Below are 20,342 nucleotides of genomic sequence, written 5' to 3' on the forward strand. Positions count from 1 at the left end.
GTCTAGCAGTTCCAAAAAATCTTCTCTTTTTGTATAAAGTTGAAAACATTTTGTCTCAGTAACTGTGGAAATAAACTCTGCATTCTTAGCTAATTCATCTTCCTTCCATTCTGAGTAGTGAGTAGTGTTTCTCATTTTCCTTACCATGTTTCTAATTCTGTTTATCCATTACATGTGAGTTCCCTAAGTATGGCCAGGGGTATTGTCTCTTGGGTTTCAAATCAATCAAAAGACATAATCAAGGAGCAAGCCAAAAGCAAGTATAAGTTGGTGGTCGGTGTTGATAACGAGATTATCAATCCCGGAAGAAGATTTGAATACCTTCAAGCTTCTCTTAATGATGCCGAGCGAAGGCAAATGAGCGAAGAACGAGTACGCAAATGGTTGCAAGATTTGAAAAACGTGGCCTACCAAATGGAGGATGTTTTGGACGAGTGGAGAACTGAAATACTATGACTTCAAAGTGAAGATGATCTTGAGGATGGGGATCACGGCGACCACGGTGCTAATCCCAATAACCACGAGGTGCTTTCCTACTTGTGCTCAGTCTTCTCTTGTTTGGAAACCTCTTGGGTGAGCTCCACTCTTCTCTCTTATTTCAATACTAGTTTCAATATTATCAAAACTATTCCTTTACGGAATAATATTGGTTCTAGGATAATGGAAATAAGTGATAAGCTAGACTCAATTAATCGTGCCAAAGATGAGTTCAAGTTCATCCAAGGTGACACTATTCGAGAGGATTCTTACACTCCTAAGAAAAAAGAACCCAGTTCCATCATTTTAGATGGCTCAAATATAATTGGTCGTGAATCTGACCAAGAAATAATAGTGAACAGACTCAGGGGTATTGAGAGTAGTACTAACCACCAGGAGACCGCCGCATCATCTCTATCATTGGGATGGGGGGTCTGGGCAAGACTACTCTTGCCCAACTAGTATTCGATCATGAAAAAGTGAAATCTCATTTTGATGTGTGCATGTGGGTATATGTGTCTGATCCCTTTGATCGTATTAAGGTTGCCAAGGCAATCATACGAGAAGCTACGGGAAGGGACACATATACCTCAATATGGAATTCTTTGTTCAAAGAATTATGTGACTCGGTTAAGGAGAAAAAATTCTTACTCGTGCTCGATGATGTGGGGATTAAAGATCCTGAAAATTTGAAGGAACTGAAACATTTACTTGATCTTTGAGAAAAAGGAAGTCGGTTTTTAGTTACTACTCGTAGTGAAGATGTCGCGTCAACGTTAAACTCTTGCAAACATAAATTGCAAGTTTTGGATAGTGACCAAAGCATTTCATTGTTATTTCGTAAAGCTTTTCATGGGAAGGAGAAAAGTGAAGTTTTGGAAGTTATTGGTGCCAGAATTGCAAATAAGTGCGACGGCTTACCACTTGCTCTAAGTCTGTTAGGAAGTCTTTTAAACAAAAAATTTAATGAAAATCAGTGGAGACATGTACTAAGAAGCAAGATTTGGGAACTGAAAGGTTTCGATGGTCAAAAGAAACTTGTACATCCGGCTTTATTGTTAAGTTATGACGGTCTAGAGTGGCAAATGAAAAACTGTTTTCAATATTGTGCTATATTTCCAAAGGCTCACAAGATACGGAAACGTACCTTTATTAGGCTCTGGATGGCGCAGGGATTTCTGAATTCAAGTGATGAAAATAAAGACCCTGAATCAACAGGCGAGGATTACTTTGATGAATTATCCGAGCGCTCCTTCTTTCAAGACTTTCCTGTGCACGGCGTTATCGGTGTTTGTTGGACGATGCATGATCTTGTTCATGATTTTGCTCAATTTCTCGGGGAGGATCATTTTTACGAGTCATACAATAATGAAGGCATATCAGGTTTTATTGAAGGCATATCAGGTTCTAACAAATGTAGGAACCTGATTCATTTGAGTTTAGTATATGATGAACGTGATGTAGTCCCTAATTCCTTCCATTCTTCAATTGAAGAAGCTAAGAATGTCCGAACTGTCCAGTGTAGGAGTGTTGGGTCTAGGAGATTTTCGCATCGCTCGTTCAATGTTGGAATATTCTTTTCTGATTTAGTTCATCACCTTAGATATCTCCGGGTACTGAGACTGAAAGCCATGGGCATAACGCACGTCCCTGAGGAGATTGATAAACTTGTACATCTAAGATATCTCGATTTGTCTAGAAATGAGGACTTAATTGAATTGCCTGATTCAATGTCTGGTCTACTTAACCTCCAAACTTTGAAACTGAAAGAGTGCTCCAACCTTTTCAAATTTCCGAAAGAGATAGGAAGAATGATAAAGTTGAGAAATTACTCAGGTTGCATGTTCCCAAGTCGAATGGGAAATGTAAGAGCGTTAACAAATCTACGCTTTCTAAAATTTGATAGATGCAACAAATGTGATGAATTGCCAGCTCTGGGACTACTGCCATCTCATGAAGAACTCGTGATAAAAGATCTAAAAAATCTAAAACGCATCGGTGTTGAGATCTATGGTGGTGGTCAATGTGTAACAGAAGTAGCATTCCCGAAGTTGATAACTTTGGAAATTCTTGAAAATGAAAACTTGGAATTATGGGAATTTGGTAATGGAGAAGTACAGGTACATGAGATGATGCCTCGTGTTAGAAGCATCAAACTCACCTTTTGTGAAAATTTAATTGCATTGCCAGCTCTAGGACTACTTCCATCTCTTGAAGAACTCGTGATTTATGAACTAAAAAATCTAAAGCGTATCGGGGTTGAGATCTATGGTGGTGGTCAATGTCTAGGGGATGTAGCGTTCCCAAAGTTGAAAACTTTGGAATTTTTTTATACTGTTAACTTGGAAGTATGGGAATTCGGCAACGGAGAAGTACAGGTACGTCAGATGATGCCTAGGGTTACAACCATCAAACTCTCTGGGTGTAAAAAACTAATTGCATTGCCAGATCTGAATAAACTTCCATCGCTTGAAACACTTAAGATAGAGTTTGCATTTAAGTTGACAAGTATCGGATGCAACACAATATCCAGCAATGGAGGTACATCATTTCCGGAGTTAACTACTCTTGAAGTGAGTTATATGGATAATTTGGAGGTAATTGTTCGTGGTGCGGATGCATTAATAGAAGGAGAACAAGGGGATACCAACATCGATACTGCGATAATGCCACGTCTTGTTGATTTAACTCTTATTGAGTGCCCTAAATTTCCACTCCCTCGCTACCTCCCAAGTTTGAGGAGTCTTTATCTATATGAGCACCAGGGAGATGATTATTTTGTTGTCCGCCTAGGAGAGGTTGTACGATATAAAGAGCTTGAGCGTTTGCGTTTAAACGCTGGTATTGGCAATTCTTGGAAGCTCATTCCGGAATATGCGAAAGACCTCAGACAACTTGAACACTTGGATATCATTAATTCTAATTGTGTTGGATATTATGGAAGAGGAGATTGGAGTGTCCTATCCCACGTCCCCGACATCCAGATTCATTTCCAGAATATCGACCCTTTAACATACTCACCACCTCAAGGCATACATCCCCAACCAGGTTAGTACGTATTTATTTTATTTTTGAAATTCAGTTTCTTATATATACGTGTAACACGATTATTTTTTTTGGTCGGTTCACATCTGATATTAGGATTGCGCGAAGATAATACAGTACTAAGTTCGGGATGGTATAAGTTGTTTTGTATTTATAATGTTCCGGATAGCAGTTGTTTTGCATTTAGCACATTTTTTTCATCCAATAATTAGAACAATAATTAATAGAGTAGTTTGGAGGTATCATATGAGGTTATGATTTGGGTTCCCCTTTGAGTAGGTCAGTTTGGTTAACATGATACATTGTGATTATGATATGGGTAACTAGAGCCTTTGAGAAGTACCTTTTTTAGGAGATAAAATTGTTTTTTAAATTACTGTGATTATTGTTTGAGTGGATTTTATGAGTATTTGTTTAGTGTACGTATTATATTGAAATTTGATACTCTAAGTCTCTAAATAATACTAAGATAGCTGATACTAAGTTTGGGATTATAGAGAAACATACATTGGAATCGATGGGATGAGTGCACACAAAATTATTTATAGGAAATCTTACATATTTTTTACTGTACAGCTGGAATTATATTGAAATCTGATACTGAAATTATGTGTTTTTTTCTTTTGAAATTTTCTTTTTGATGGCGTTTGTCTTTTGGTTTTACAGCGATTGTAAAATGGCATGAAGAGTTGTTAAAGGTTGAAATTGAATTAAGTCTTCCACCAATTTTTTTTTAAAGCCAAGTTGTATTATCTGACTGGAGTGCCTCCTGAAAAGTTAATGATTACGTACAAAGATGCCTTGGTAAAGGTAATTAACAAGAGATTAGATATGTTTTAACTAGCACATTTGGTGATCATATTATGCTTTTGAGCTGCCTGATTCAATTCATTGTTTTGTATGCAGGATTATGATGATTGGTGGAGTTTATATTTATGGGTGGAAGAGGTACTGCCTTGATGTTATGCAGAATTCCTTGGAATATTTCAAAACCTTTTTGTGCTGTATAGTTTTTTATGTGGAATCCTGCTCAATAATCTAGGGAGGCGTGCATGGGATAACGGTGGATGAGATTGTGAAAGCTCCAGAGAAGGGTCCTGTTTTTATGGAAGACCTCCCGGAAGAGCAACAAGCCATTGCTGTGGTGAGATACATAGCTGTCTTGTTTCAGAGATAACCATGTTGATTCAGGTTTCTTGTGTTATACTGGTGCTTTTTAGATCAGTCCATTCATAGTAATAATATTGGTTTGTTCTTTAATTAACCTTGACAATAAATTTTGTGTCTCCGTCTAGCTGCTACATTTGAGTTTTAACTTTAAGGTATGGATCTTGGTTCTCTCTGGATAAGTGCTAGCTCCAGCCTCCATAGTTTTATTTGTTGAATTCCCCATTTTGCACGTTTCACTATTCAACTTTGATTATGTATTTCAACCTTGTGTCAAATATGTATAGTACAGAATCCTGATTATAGCATAGAAGAAATGGAATTAGGTTTCTCATCATTTTGCTTGGGTCATTTGTAGAACTTTGTTGTCAAGTTGTGGAAAATCAATTAGAATCTAGCTGTAATGTGAACTTTTCCCCTCCAGAAATAAAAGAACAAGGTAGTGGGACGTCTCCTAACAACTATGCATCAGTTATCCATGCATGGAAATGAGGTGACTGCCTTGTCAGCTAACAACTATGCATAAGCTGTTTGAATAAATAAATAATTATACCCTAGTTTTTTTTGAGATGCAGTAGGTTCTGAAGTTCAAAGTTACATTTAAGAGACATTATTTGTTGAGATGATTATTCTACTTTGTGTGTTAACTGCCATTATCAGTACGTATTATCACTTTGTGATGGGATTTATTTTTTTTTGTAAATTTCTGGGTTGCGTATAACTTAATGGCTACAATTACAATGCATAGATTTCTTTTCTGATGTCGTAACATTCTTTCTACCAGTTTATATGATCTTGAAGTGTGTATTTTTACTATGTTGTTTGTACTACTGTTGTATGTAAACTTGAATGACTGCTAACTGGTTTCACAGGGGCACACTGCTGGTATGTATAATCTGCATGGAAACACCTGCTACATGAACTCTACTTTGCAATGCTTGCATTCAGTTCCAGAGTTGAAACCTGAGCTAATTAAGTGAGTTTTTCTATGATCTTTTATTTGTTTTTACATAAACAATTATCTTTCCATATTTTATCGGGTTGCATTTGCGTATTTTTCTTGCTTTAACTTGGATTTTCTTTCAATTAGGTATCATGAAAAAACCAATAACTTGGATCAGTCTTCACATTTCCTGACTATTGCAACTATGGATCTGTTTTGCGAGCTAGATCGAAATGTGAAACCTGTATCCCCAAAGCAGTTTTGGATGGTGAGCTCTCTTTGTCTGTTTTCTTCATCATCTTAATCTTGTATCGTGCATACATATTTTCTGAGGTTTTATGGTGTTTTTAAAATGGTTTTTCATTATGTTATCAGGTGATGCATATCTTAACAGTGTATAGCTTAACTTACTCATTTATATCTGAAAATTGGCACCTATACTTTGTCAACCTTCCATTTGTTGCACTACTAAAATGATCAATGCCCACAACAACAGTGAATCTTGAAAGTTTCAACCTTTTTTTTTTGCCAGAATTTATCTTTTTTGTTAGGTCAGATCAGTTCAACGTAGGCTAACTGTGCCCTTAACGTGAACCTATTCAACTTAGCATTCTGTCGATTAAAAAAAAAAAAAAAACTTAGCATAATGCTCTCAGACTTCACCTGTAAAAAATTTCCGGAATTTTTGGGTGTTTCACTTTTTTCCAGCATATATATATATATACATAGTCTTTTCACTATTTGATATCCACGATAACCTTTAGCTTATTAAACCTCTCCTTCAGAAAACCCACATGTACATGCAAGTTTTATGACACTGTCTAATTATGGGTTTCTTATTCTGGCAGATGCTATGTATAGTGCATCCACAGTTTAGCCAGCAGCATAATGACACTTTAATGCAACAGATATTCTATTTTTCCTGTGAAGATGACAAGTACCACTTGTATAAATATGCTAATCAGTTGATTTGATCTTTATTGAAATGAAAATAGGATGCTGACGAATGTTGGACCAAAATTACGTTTACTCTTTCACGGTCCCTTAGAGCATCATATGGCAGGTATATCAACTTTCGTTTCTAGGATCAAATGTTACTTCCTTAATGTTTTAGCAATTCTGTTCATTTGTTTCAATTTAATATTTTTGTTTTCGTTTTTATTTGACCTTATTTGGTGTGATAGTCGTATATTTCCGTCGGATATTGCCCATGCTTTGTTTGTTGACCGGTGCTTTCATGTGATTCTGCGTTTATGCTGCTTCGTTATCCATTTGTTTGATTTTAGCTTTTTTACGGTATTCACTTGCAGTGAAAATCCTGAGGTTGTGAAGAAACTCTTTGGAATTGATCTCATCAGCAGGTACTTTAATATTTACCAGATTATTCTTAGTTTCTACCCTCTCCTGCTTCTGCATTAAGTATAAAAGGTATTCATGGAACCTTGTTTGCTAGGTTCCATTGTGAAGAAAGTGGGGAAGAAAGCTCAGAGACAGAGTCAAAATACTTGCTTAAATCCGTATCTCACATGCAGTGAATCATCTGCACGAGGGATTAAAGCATGTAAGTTTGCAGTTACATTAATTTTCAACAGTCAGTCGACTTTAACACACTAGTTATTCACTTTGGTACGTCAAGTGTTTGCTCTCTTTCTTTTCCCTTTTATTTTTTTACATGTTTTGTTTATCATTTAGATGTGTTCTGCTTAGAATTTTTTAATGAAATTTGAAATTTAAACTATTGAAGTTTGAAACACGACTTTCTTCTCCACGAAATTGAACCCATTATCGGTTTCTGCAAAGTCATCTATTATAGATTTTATCAGCTATTAAATTGTGATATTTCAAATCATGCAGTGTCTGGAAACAGAATTGAAAAAGGCTTCACCTTCCTTGGGGCGCAATTCTATTTATCTGAAAGAATCACGCATCAACAATTTACCAAGGCAAGATTTACCTTTTCTAAGCGAGTTTCGAAAAACCAATTATCTCAAGTGGTTTCAGTAATCAACACCTCGGATCTTGCTTGACTTCCATCATCTTGTTTTGCTGTATCTATTGTTGATAATGTAAACTTGATTATGCCTAACTAATAATGATTAGAAGAGTCTAGCGGAATGGAGCCTATAAATAGGCATCATATGTAAATGGGTAAGGTGTAAGTGAGCGAGTACCCGAAGTGAGGTTTTGGTGAGAAAGAGTGAGAAATTGAAGTGAGTCTTGTAAGGTCTGTATGACCACAGTTTTGAGAGAGCAATAAAATTTTGTTTTCCCTAAACCATAGTCGAGTGTTTGTGAGCCTGTTTACTCAAATTCAATACCCATTTAACCTATGACCCCAAAATCATTTCCAACATCTATTGCTACAAGCTTAACAAAAGTAATACTTGCTGTCAGTCCAGGTATATGACTGTCCAGTTTGTTCGCTTTTTCTGGAACAGGGAATCGAATCAGAAAGAAATGAATTTGCAGGTAATCTTATACTTGACTTTTTGTGAATTCAAACTATATTTTGTTTGTGAAGCTAATTAGTTCCCAGTCCATAACCACTCCCGTTCATCATATGAATAAACTAAATCATATGAATATCCCCTGCAGAAAGTCGACTACCCATTGGAGTTGGATGTTTATGAACTGTGCTCGGATGAACTTCGCAAAAAATTGGAAGCTCCGCGCAAGGTACTCATGAAAAACGGAGTTGTATGTTTATGATCCGTCTTTCCAAGTTTCCAACTGTTTTTTACTTGGTCATTAACTAGCATCTTTATATAATTTCCATTATTGTTCTTAATAGTTTTCGGGAGATGAGGAAGGAAGGAAAGCTGGTTCGAAAATTGATGAAAAGGAGCCAAAAGAGACTGATGTCAAGATGCTTGATGCAGAGGTAATGGATCATCTCCTTGAACATATCTCTCCAACATATATGTATCAATGGTTAGATAGTCTGTCTGCCGTGAACCCAAGATCGTTTTGTAAGCATGTATTGTACAATAACAAGGCATCATATTTCTGTAGGGATCATCAAGTAAAAAAGGGGAGACATCGGCCTCTTCATGTCATCAAGGTAATTTGGCAAAAATAACAACCGGCTGTAATGCAATTATTTAGCTTCATTCTTTTGGATTGCCATTTTAACTGCTGACTCTGAAGGGCCACGTTTCAGGTTCTACTTCCAAAGGTGAGGGACAGTTAACTGGAGTTTATGAATTAGTTTCTGTCTTAACGCATAAAGGAAGGAGTGCCGACTTAGGGCATTATGTTGCTTGGGTAAAACAAGAAAGTGGTGCGTAAAACTAAGAATCCATGTCCATATTTGAATTCGAGAAGAACACCATTATATGGGTTGATTAAAAAACAATGGTATATATTGTCTTTTTTTAGGTATGTGGATTCAATTTGATGACGAAGAGGCAATTCTACGATGTGAAGAAGACATCACAAATCTCTCCGGTGGATGTGAGAGCATCACCTATCTGGATTTTTAAGATTCTATTTTCTTTTCTTTACTTTACATAATAATAACTACCTCTTCTATGTTATTTTATCAGGTGACTGGCATACGGCATACATTTGCATGTATAAGGCTCGTGTCATCCATAACTAGGTCCTTAGTTTATTAATATCGACCTTAGGCATCATTGTTTATGGTTGATAAATTCCGGAGAGAGACTGTGCAAGGGAAATTGGAGATATTGAGCTAATCATTGTTATTTGTGTATCAACGATGAAGAAACTTCCAAGCAGCTTCTCCTTCACTGCGTCATAGCCAGCCATCTATGGAGTTTCTTCAAAGCTGAGTTTAAGATCATGTGGATGTTACCCCCTTCAATTTGCAGTGATAGTTCTTCCAGCTGCAATCACCCGGACTTTGTGGAACGAAAGAAAGCAATCGAGCCTTCAACAATAAGTCGCTGGCCATTCCAAACCACAGCAAAAAGAAAATCAGATTTACCACTGCTTACAAGGAGGGTCACTGAAACAATTCATGTTAAAGTGGAAAGACATAGCAACGAACGACCTTACTATTTCAGTTCAGTTTTTTGTTTCTCGCTTTGGTACACTGTTGGGTGAGCTTGGTTTATTTATGCTAGTCTTGTATCTGGTTTTCTTTTCTTTTTGAGTGGATTCACAACATGGATGTTTTAACCCTTGTTAGCAATTCGGGATAGGGAAACGTTCGGAACGGGATACGGACGTGTATTATTTGTTTTAACGGAATGAAAATTCGTTCCACTATTCGGTCAACCAATTTTGATTCGGGGGTACGTTTATAATTCGTTTTTGTGATCTTAATCCATACTAAAAATTCGGCACGTATTAAATCTAGAAAAAGGGTTTTACATACATGATTTCGAGGTTTAAATGATATATATGTATAATATATTGGATGTTCTCGGCGAAAACAGGTTAGCCCAGTTGGTTTCTTGTCTGTCTAAGTGGTCGGAGATTCGATCCTAACATTGAACATTTTTGTGAAGATTTCTGTAAATGCAGTGAAACGAGCATGAAAACACGCATATTTAGTTCGGTGTTTCAATTGGACGAACGAATAAATCGCTCCCAACCAATTCGCGAATCGAATAATTCGGCGAACCCCTAACTAGGGTTTTAATCGAAAAAAGTGTCTACACTTTTGAGCCCCCTCAAAGAATTCGTTGAAGTACTCATTGTTTTCTATTATATTATTATTCAATTTGATCTTTCCCGTACTGTCACGGAGCAATGAGATTTAAAATCTCCAGATTTTTTTGTTTTGATAGATACCCGATTTGCTCTTTGTGCCCAGAAAAGATCGGTGTCTAAAAATGAAGATATAGCTGGCGAACTTATCTGCCGTTTCCCAATTCGAGTGGCCAAAGTCGCGTATAATCCGGGATGCTGAGAAAACACGCGTATTCAGTCCGGTGTTTTAATTGGACAGATGAATAAATCGCTCCCGACCAAATCGTAGTAATTCCTGAATCGAATGATTCGGCGAATTGCTAACTAGGGTTTTAACTGAAAAAAGTGTCTACACTTTTTAGCCCCCTCCAAGAATTCATTGTAGTACTCGTTGTTTTCTATTATATTATTCAATTTGATCTTTCCCGTACTGTCACGGAGCAACGAGATCTAAAATGTCCAGATTTGTTTGTTTTGATAGCTACCCGATCTGCTCTTAGCTACCCGATCTGCTCTTTGTACTTCCTTAGACTTAATAGCTTGGAACTGTTCCAATGCATAATATTGTTAATTTTTTTGATCGTACCGGGAATTGTCAGATTACGCTTATTATTTGGGTAATAACAAATAAGCAAAGCAAGTGATGGAAATCCTACCCTTTAGCGAGAAATGAAACGGTACATAGATGAACCAACCTTGCTATTTAGGCTAGCCCCTTTGACTAGCTCCAGAATTGAATATAAACCCTGGGTCTGGAATGGTGAACCTTTGGGACAGTGGTGGATCCTGGACTAAAGGATCTAAAAAGAAAATATAACCCGGTTCTCGTGTTTGAGTTATAACGGCTTATCGTCAATATTGAAAACTTGTTTTGCACACTTTGCAATATGTCCCAAAGATTACTGTAGTTGTGGAAAATCCCACAACTACACCCTTGTCTTTCTTTATAATTTGGGACCCCAAAACCCCAAATGGCCCATCCAAAATCAATCTGCTATATGGTGAAGCCACGTCAGCATTGCTATACATATCTTTGCCATGTCATTAGCGCCATTTCACATTTGTATTGGAACGGCACCACATTTCATTCCCAAGTCGACATAAGTCTCAACTTTTCCGGCTCTCCACAAACTCATCTATTCACTTGCCGTTTCATCATCCAGATTAATTGAACATGTGATCCGATAGAACATCAGCAGTCATGTTTTTGCTGATGAGGCGCCAAAAAAAGGCCCATATTTTCTTCAAAATCAGGAAGCCACGTGGAAAAATACGAAATGATTTATTGCTTTTTTGAAATGATTGACTGTTGTTCTGAAAAGTTGGGATTTGTTCTAACAATTCCTAATTTATTTTGATGAGATACGTTAGGCTAATCCTTATGATCTTCTAATCTAGCAGTTAGATTGGACATCCACGTCAGTTAAAGCAACCTCCTAAATTCTATGGCATAGCGAATCTGCCAGCGAAACATTAAATAAAACAGCGTTGGCGCTGAATCATTCACTGCAAAATCTTTTTCCACTTTTTTATCTTTGAAAATCCAAAGTGTGTCATATTATTTGTTTATTATTTTTCTGTACACTAACATCACTTGCGACTAGAGAGAGAAAGGAAGAGACAGACTAGTTAGTCTAGTGAGAGGACAATTAAAAGCACATTTATTTATTAGAAGATATTCATATATATTTTCGTTTAATTGGGGGTTCCTAAAAACAATTAGGGGTCATGAAATAGCAAATATGGATTATTCCTTATCCCATTTTTTTGAAATGGCTAAACTACTCCTAAATAATTAGTGTTAATGATTAGTTAAGTTAATTAGTTTGTTTAAGTTAAGATCAGATTTAAGAGTTAAAATTGGCGTGGGGGGGGGGGGGGGTGTGAAGAAGTAGTGTTTTTGTGTGTTGAGAAGAAGAAGAAGAGTTTTTGTGGGAAAAGTTAGGGTTTTTAGAAATGAGTGATTGTAGTTGAGGAAATGATGTTGGTGAAGCTTCAAATAAAAAACATGATTGTGTTGAAAGTGAGATTGTCTCAACTAATCCTATGGATTGGATGTTTGATGAAGAGATGTTAATAGAGGAAGCTATGAATATTGGTGCAAATGAAGATCTCACTGCTCAAAATGAAGGAACCAATCCTCAAAATGAGGAACCCCTAGCTCAAAATAATCAGGTAAACATTTTATACCCTTCGATTTGTGTGTTTGTTGCTCCAAGAGGTCAAATCATCCCCACTATGGAACAACTCAGTGTAAGGGTCATCAGAGTCGGCGGTGTATACCCAAACGACTCTGTGAAGTCGTCAATATATTGACACTATTAATAACGACTCAAACCTGCAACTTTTCCAGGTTATGAAAAATCGTTAGGGTAGTGTGATACAGATTGACGACCCTTTTTAGCTAGGTCACCCAGAGTCGTTATGTTTTTTGGTTAATACAGGAACGACTCTAAAACCAAAACTCCCTGTAAAATGTAACACTTAGGGTCGTCATATTTATGGTCATACGAAATGAAGATCCTAGCTAGCCATCGCAAATGTTATGAAGGGTCGTTAGGTGCCGTAGTAATATGGTGAAACGACTCTTCCACTGGATTTTCATAATTTTTGATTTCATAGAATCATTTTATTGAATCGTAAAAGACATACATCTTGCATAGTGTTGCGTCGAAGGAAATGAAATACAATAGATAATAACGGTGCACTTATACATTTAACCATAAATGGCGTAATTATACATAGTGCCTTCCAAGATAAAGTAGCATTGGTCGAACTCAAACTTTTTCCCACGAAGCACCTCATATCGCGCATACGCCTTCCCCAATGACGAATCCGACGAATCATTGTCGGGGTCTCTTGGTTCGTCGATGGACAAGGGTACCTCCTTCCGGTTTTTTCCTCGGAATGGACCAGCATTCAAGTATCTGGTGTGCCAGGGAGGTTTGGAAGGAGGAGTGTGCATGTGTTTCTTGTCTTTCTTTTTACTACAATGGTAACAAACACAAAAAAGGAACAAATCAGTTGACTATTTCATGCTATCAGAACAAGGGTCGTCAACTTATTCTTTAAAACAGAAACGACTCTAATAGAAAACATGACGACACTAACAAATAATGTGATGACCCTATTAATATTTTGGAAAGTGAGTATTTTTGTTTTGCAACTAGGGTCATCAACTAAGAGTAACGACTCTAATCCAAACCATAAGAGTTCAATGACGACTCGAATATATATATTGACGACACTTCCAGTTTTTAAGACAGAGAGACTGTTCTTAGAAGAATTAGAGTCGTCAATAGATTCGATTATAGGGGTAACGACCCAAATCTAGGGCAAAAAATTGTAGTAGCAGAATTAGGGTCGTTAACTTAAACATCATATAGCTTAACGATTTTCATAGAGTTAACATGCATATGAAGAATCGTTAGGGTTTAAGAAAATACAGAGTAACGACCCACTCAGTGTAACTGAAAAAAATCGGTTTCAGACTTCAACTTCACAATCAAGACTTAATAAAAAATCAAAACAAAGGAGGGTCTTAGTTCACTTACTTTCTAATCGGAGCCATTTATTCTGCTAATTCTTCCCGGCTTGTTACTGCGGTCTTAAAGTTTTTCGTATCGACAATTACGACGATGAATCGACGAAGATTTTTTTTTTTTTTTGTGTCGTTAATGGAGGAGAGGAGGAGAACTCAGGTGGGAGAGGAAGGGAGGGGAGGAGAGTAAACTGATTTTGGTTTTAGGGTTAATAGGTTTTTAAGTACTAAGGGTAAAATAATATTTTCACCACCTTTTGAAATCCCCTAAATTTTTTGGTGTGCGTATAAATTGGTGAGGACCCCTAATTGTTTTTAGGGGGCCAATTAAACGAGGATATTTATATATATGCATCAACTGTGAAGTGACGTTTATTTTAGAGAGAGACAGAGGGTCTAGTGTTGGAGGGGGTCTAGTGTGAAGTGAAGGATGAGAATTTTCTTTCAGCGCATTCCCATTCAGCGCAGATGTGCAAGAAAATTCTCCCCAGCGTTGAATTGTTCAGCGTAAAGTCACTTTTTGAGCGCTATATCATACAGTGTTTCAATCTCGTTGCTAGTTGAACTGCGATCACTTGTTAGGAGAAAAAACTAGCAAGTGCAAGTGTTAATTTTTAAGCCACAATTTTTTTTTTTTTGATTTGCAACACTTTTTGGCCAATCTAGCAGCTCAATTTAGTCAATAGGAGTTAACCTTGGAATCGTTACATTTCTTTTCATAAGATACGCAACGCTGCTTTTGATTACGAAAAGACACGACTCTTGGTAGTCATTCGGTATAAAACGTGCCGTTCACAGATAACCAGACTTCTGATTTTGAAGTATAACCGGACTTTTTATTATTTTGATTCTGGTGCAGTTACTTTGATTCTGAAGAATCATCTAATTGACCTTGGGGTTATGAGAGTCGGGAAGCGGCTTCATAAGAGACGGCGGTGATTAAGATCTGAATTGGTCAGATATTCAGGATCGATAATGTTGGTGTTAGTGGAACATAATGGATTACGATGACATAATGGATCTAATTTTTTTCATGTCAGTCTCTAATGTTTGTGGAATTAAAGTACTAATCTTCTCCCGTCGCATGATTTTTTTTAATAGGGTCGTAAAGAAGAAATCTCACTTATACCAGCAACATGGATTATGGAATAGGATGAAACACACTTTCTTATTCTTCATTCAGGTACGATTCAAGTAAACCAAGAGAAATTCTGAAAACATCACTCATATTTTAGTAGAGCCTGATCTTGGGCACTCTTTCTTCTTCATGTTGAGCTTTCTAAGTTTCCCTTTATTCCTTTCTCTGTTTAGATTTCTGTATCTGCGCCCTGTTTTTTTTATGTTTCACTTTTACAGACTTTGCGAAATTGAGTCAATATGCATACCTCGCAAGACATGCTACATCTTTCGCCAAACTTTTTTAGAGTATAAACGTAACAATTACATTTATAGCATCATGTGAGAAAACCTTTATATGTCACGGTAGCAACCACTGATGTGCAATTGGAAGATAATTGGAGAAATAATCCGCGACAAAAAATCGCGACTGTAAAAAAGGTTTTCTTGAGGCAGTATTACGGTAAATTGCTTCAGATTTGGACCCTTTCAACTGGTTTATAATAAAAACATATTTTAAACACGAGTTGATCATACAAATTGAAATTGAGCATACAAGACCATACGGGTTTGATTATAGTTTTTGTTTTGCGCAGTTAACGTCTATTCTTTCATGAAGTTCAGAGAAAGAAAATATTTCAATGAGATGTCAAAATGTATACCCATCTTCAAACAAGAGAGGATGGGATTAAAAATAGCCACAGAAAGAACATTGGTGACAGTAAAAAACATAAACCCTTTGCCTAAATTAGGAGTACTGAAATTGTCTTCATTGATCTTAAAAAAATCGAGAGTATAAGGCATGATGGATAATTTAGAATTTATTAAAATTCACTGATACATTCTGAAAAGACGAGGGTACCCAAATATACCTCAATCTAAAACTTTTCCACCTATAAGTCCATTCTTCTGAAAGTGATCGTCTATGAAATGAGTCGAGACAATACAACTAATCGGTATCACGCTTCGAGTGATCGTCTATGGATACGAGATCGAGACAATACAATCAACGAAGTGTGTTTACTTGATGATAGGTTCGAACTTAACCAAACTCTATAGGATTATCTATCAAGTAAATGGGATGTAACGTTTGTGTATTTTACTTCTAATTATAATAACAATTATAATTGCGGAAATAGAAATGTAAAATCACACAGCAAGATTTTGTTAACGAGGAAACCGCATATGCAGAAAAACCCAGGGACCTAGTTCATATTGAATACTCTCAGAATTAAGCCGCTATATAAAATCTAAACCAACTTCGTATAGTTGAGTCCAAGTAACTAACTCTATAATTTACCTAGTTTTCTCAGTATCCATGCGCCTCCAACTTCCAATAAGTCACGCACTTGGAACAATTCCTTTGGTTCGTATTCCAAACAGTAAAAGAACAACAAATCTGTTCGGTAACGACTCTTTTCAACCAAGTGATATGAGTCTGACAAAGGCTCTCTCTTTTAATCACATAAACACCTTTTTCGAGTTCTTAGATCTCCTTCTTATCAATCACCACAGTGATTATAAGACACACGCAATCAACACTATTAATCACAAAGAATGGTCTTGATGCAGATCTACTCAACTATCTAATCCAAGATTATCACAAGGAGAAATCCGATTATAGTTGGATCCCTTTCCAGCCGAAACAAGTATTGTGCACACCAAAGATTATGAACCCAAAAATCTTCTTGTCTTCAAATCATCTTTGATCTTCAATAAACACCTGCACACAATCAACTTGAATCTCTTATGATTTAATCCACACAGAACGGAGTTTGTTAACGTCGGATTATCAAAAGACTTCTTTTAGATCTACAAACAGATCTAAAGATCCCTGTTGAAACTTCGATCTAGTTTGAGTGAATCTTATATCAGAAGAGAAGATTCTCAAGCATAAACAAAGTAGGTGCAATCAAAGTTCAACCACCGTTAGTCAATCAAATCAATCAAAAACTACACAACTAAGGTAGTTTTTCTGGCTCTGAGGATTAGTTTTCTAGAGATGCAAACTTTGATATTTATAGATAAGGAAGTTTGGACACCAAGGAATTTCCAAAATCGAAAATATTCTCAAGATATGCAATAAACGCAGATTCGGTTTTCATAATTCCTGGAAATGCTTTGTCCAAATATTAACCGAAATTCACTTGGAAAATTCTTTAATTAGGAAATGCACATTACTAAATAATATTTTCTAAAGACATGTTATTTAATTGTTGGAAATTAAATACCATATAAAATCAAGAAACGTTTAATAAAAAAGATTCTCAATTAATTTCGATCCTGGGATTCTCCTTAGCTATCAAGGAATATCTTTGAACAATTAATGATAAGAGTTACAACTCGTGTTCAAAGAATGACGACATCCTTACTTTCTAAGTCCTCTTTCATACTTACAATCTTAGAAACGAAAATTCGATTTCTAAGAACCATGTGATTGATCATCCTATCAAATCACTAATCATGGGTATCACGGTTCTACCAAAACAAGTTTTGATTATACCTCCTGTGAGTACTTTACATAGTCACACTAGTTACCAAAACGCGGTTGACTAGGTACTAGGATCGGTTCCCCACATAATATGGTAACTACCCGTAATTTGGTGCACACGTGCATATGATAGGTTCCCCTCACTACTAAGAACTTGTTGCACATGTTCATAGGATCGATTCCCCTCACACTAGTTACGTGTGGTACCTCTTACAGGGATCGATTCCCCTCTTACAAAATATGTTGCACCTCTTACAAGGATCGGTTCCCCTTTCACTAATAAAAGTTACTATTTTGCAAGGCATTGATCATACCATCTTGAGTGATTTCTTAAGATCGGTTTTACTAATAAAAGTTATACCAATAACTTAAGACAGGTATCCGTGAATATTTTTACCAACCACATAAACAAGTTTATGATGGGTTATACACATCACGCATATTGGTAGTTCACAATAGATTTGCAATATGAATATCATTACCAATAAGCCTAACGATTTCCCTTTCGATCCACAAACAAGTTTGTGAACTTACTTCCTTTAAACGAATGTAAACATTGTTTCCTAGGATGAAATCTTCACTCACACCCATGCATAATCATAATAGCATTTAAACGATTATGTCGATGTCTTATATACAAATTTTAATGGTTAAGCAATAAACCTCGTATCGTATTCCTTAATACTATGTCTATCTAGATTTCATACACAGCTTCTCAGTTTTGTTTTCAATATTCACGACTTGAAAGATACGTTAGGGAATGAAACAGTTCAAGTCAAATATTACTAACTTCAAGATGAAGGATGATTGTTGTCGTTGTATCTCCATACTTCTTCAGGTCTTCAAGTTTTCAATAATACTTGTAAGTATCAAATCCTAATACTTTCAAGCTAACCTATACGAATTTGACTCTAGTATATAATCAAGCGACTCTTTAATTGAGTTTTAATTCACTAAAATATGACAACCAAACTTGACATACCAACGCTTAGTGGGTTCAACTGAGCAGTGCTCTAACAATATCCCCCTTTGTGAATTTTAGTGACAAAACTCTTACATCATATGGATAAACAAATTACAAGAATTCATTATACACATACGCTTGATTCCAAGTTCAACAACACATAACCTGCATTATATTCAATCTTCAAATGCCGCTGCTGACACCATAATAACAAAGATAATACTCCCCTTAAAGGCAAGCTAGGTAGATTTTCAATCCGCACAACTTTGTTATTCCAATGTAGTACCTCATTACTACATATCACATGGTATGCGACTCCCCCTTAGTCTATGCTTTCACTGTATTCGTTAGAATAAACGTTTTAGCACATACGTCCTTTCCCTTACTGATACTAACTCATACAAGCCAATACCACTTGTTTACTCCATATATTTCTCCCTCTTTTTGTCACAAAAATGACAAAGAAACCAAAAAACAGAGGACAAATCGAAAGGATCTTACAAATCTCACAAAGAGTAGATGTAAACCTATAAGAGCTAAGCACGAGGGTTTTATACACCATCTAGATACTCAATACTAAAACCAAAACTACAAGTAATTTTGATTTTAATATGTTATCTAGAACTCAATTGCATAAAGCAATATTGGATAGTTTAGTGATGTGTTCTCAAAGTTGTTGTAGTAGTAATAGGTTCGTTGAGACTTGTGAAAGCAATAGATTTTAGACTTATAAAACTAAAAAAATAAAGAAAACTTATTGCAAAATTGATTTCAAGATATTAAAAATAACCAAGACAATGATTCCACTATTACATATGAATGAATGTGGTAAATAACCACAAAATCTAATTATCTTTTAAGTCCCTTATTTCTTAAATCACAAATAATCAGGCAAATTCTCAAATATTAATTGTATTCCCTAAGCATAGATTATCAATTGACTAAACAAAGTATAACCTATCAGATTGAATCGCAACTAATTAAGAAAATTACGTAAACAATTTAAAACTCTGCAAAAGCAGTGATTGAGTGAATTATAAATTATAAACTAGAGAAAATAAAATAGTTACCAATTATTCATGCGTAAATAGCTTCCTCATTGCCTTGGTTGTGGGAGAATTAACTCATCATCATGTTGGAAACACACTCAAAGATCATTTTTATTGCTCAAAGGGTTTACAAATAATGAAAGTGGGTGAAAATGATTAAAACCGGGTTTGTAACAATTATATTTGTTATAAACCGAACTGTTACAGGGAACGATAAAACCTAACTGTCGCTGTTACTGTAGCAAAACGACTGTCTCTGTGGGTGTTTTGTTCTTCGTGTTCTTGGACAACAACAGAAATGGTGACTCTCTGCAACTCCAATTTGTCGCCTCTATGGTGTTCAAAACTCTCCCAAACTCTCCGTCCCCGCCTCTACTGACCCTCAACGACTTATATAACCTCATTGCGCCCAAATCTCCCATCATAGCTGCATATAATCTTCCATTGCTCGGCTTTGAAGAAAAATATTCTCGGGTTTATTTTCTTTCCAGATTTAACTCCACATGCTGTTTTCTCCTGATATAAGACACCCAACACGTTGAGTCATCATCCAGAAGTGGTATAACATGGAGCAGACACAATAAAATCTCTCGATCACACACGTAGAACTCGGAATGGACTAACTATAACTCTTGACACTCTGTTTCCTTTTCTCGGTTTATCTAACCAAATTCAACCGAACCAAAGTCCTTTACCAAGCCTGATAAGCCCAATCAAGTCTTCCCCTGCAGACCCATCCATTGAGTCTCGCTAAATCATCCCAAATTTCGAACCAGGACGTTGGGCCAAAGGTTACCATGCGTTGGTTGGTGACCTTGGACGGCTAATATTTGAATCTAAGATGGAAGGGTGGTCGTTGATTGTCGCACGCCTTCGTTTTGGCAGTCGTG

At 36.3% G+C, this 20,342-nt stretch overlaps 1 protein-coding gene and 1 pseudogene across 1 annotated transcript; both read left to right on the forward strand.

Annotated features, from left to right (window-relative positions):
* Nucleotides 1-1,640: 1,640 nt before the first annotated feature.
* On the forward strand, nucleotides 1,641-3,530 carry LOC113293986 (putative disease resistance RPP13-like protein 1). Its single transcript, XM_026542423.1, has one exon. It carries the CDS (start codon nucleotides 1,641-1,643, stop codon nucleotides 3,528-3,530), a length of 1,890 nt encoding a protein of 629 aa, XP_026398208.1.
* LOC113294938 lies at nucleotides 3,432-9,874 on the forward strand (annotated as a pseudogene).
* Nucleotides 9,875-20,342: the final 10,468 nt, after the last annotated feature.

This window comes from Papaver somniferum, chromosome 7 (genome assembly GCF_003573695.1).
Source record: "Papaver somniferum cultivar HN1 chromosome 7, ASM357369v1, whole genome shotgun sequence".
In the NCBI taxonomy this organism is placed as follows: domain Eukaryota; kingdom Viridiplantae; phylum Streptophyta; class Magnoliopsida; order Ranunculales; family Papaveraceae; genus Papaver; species Papaver somniferum.

What these genes read in the sequence shown, in the direction of transcription:
- LOC113293986 (XM_026542423.1), top strand. Translation starts at nt 1,641, where the DNA reads ATGGCGCAGGGATTTCTGAATTCAAGTGATGAAAATAAAGACCCTGAA.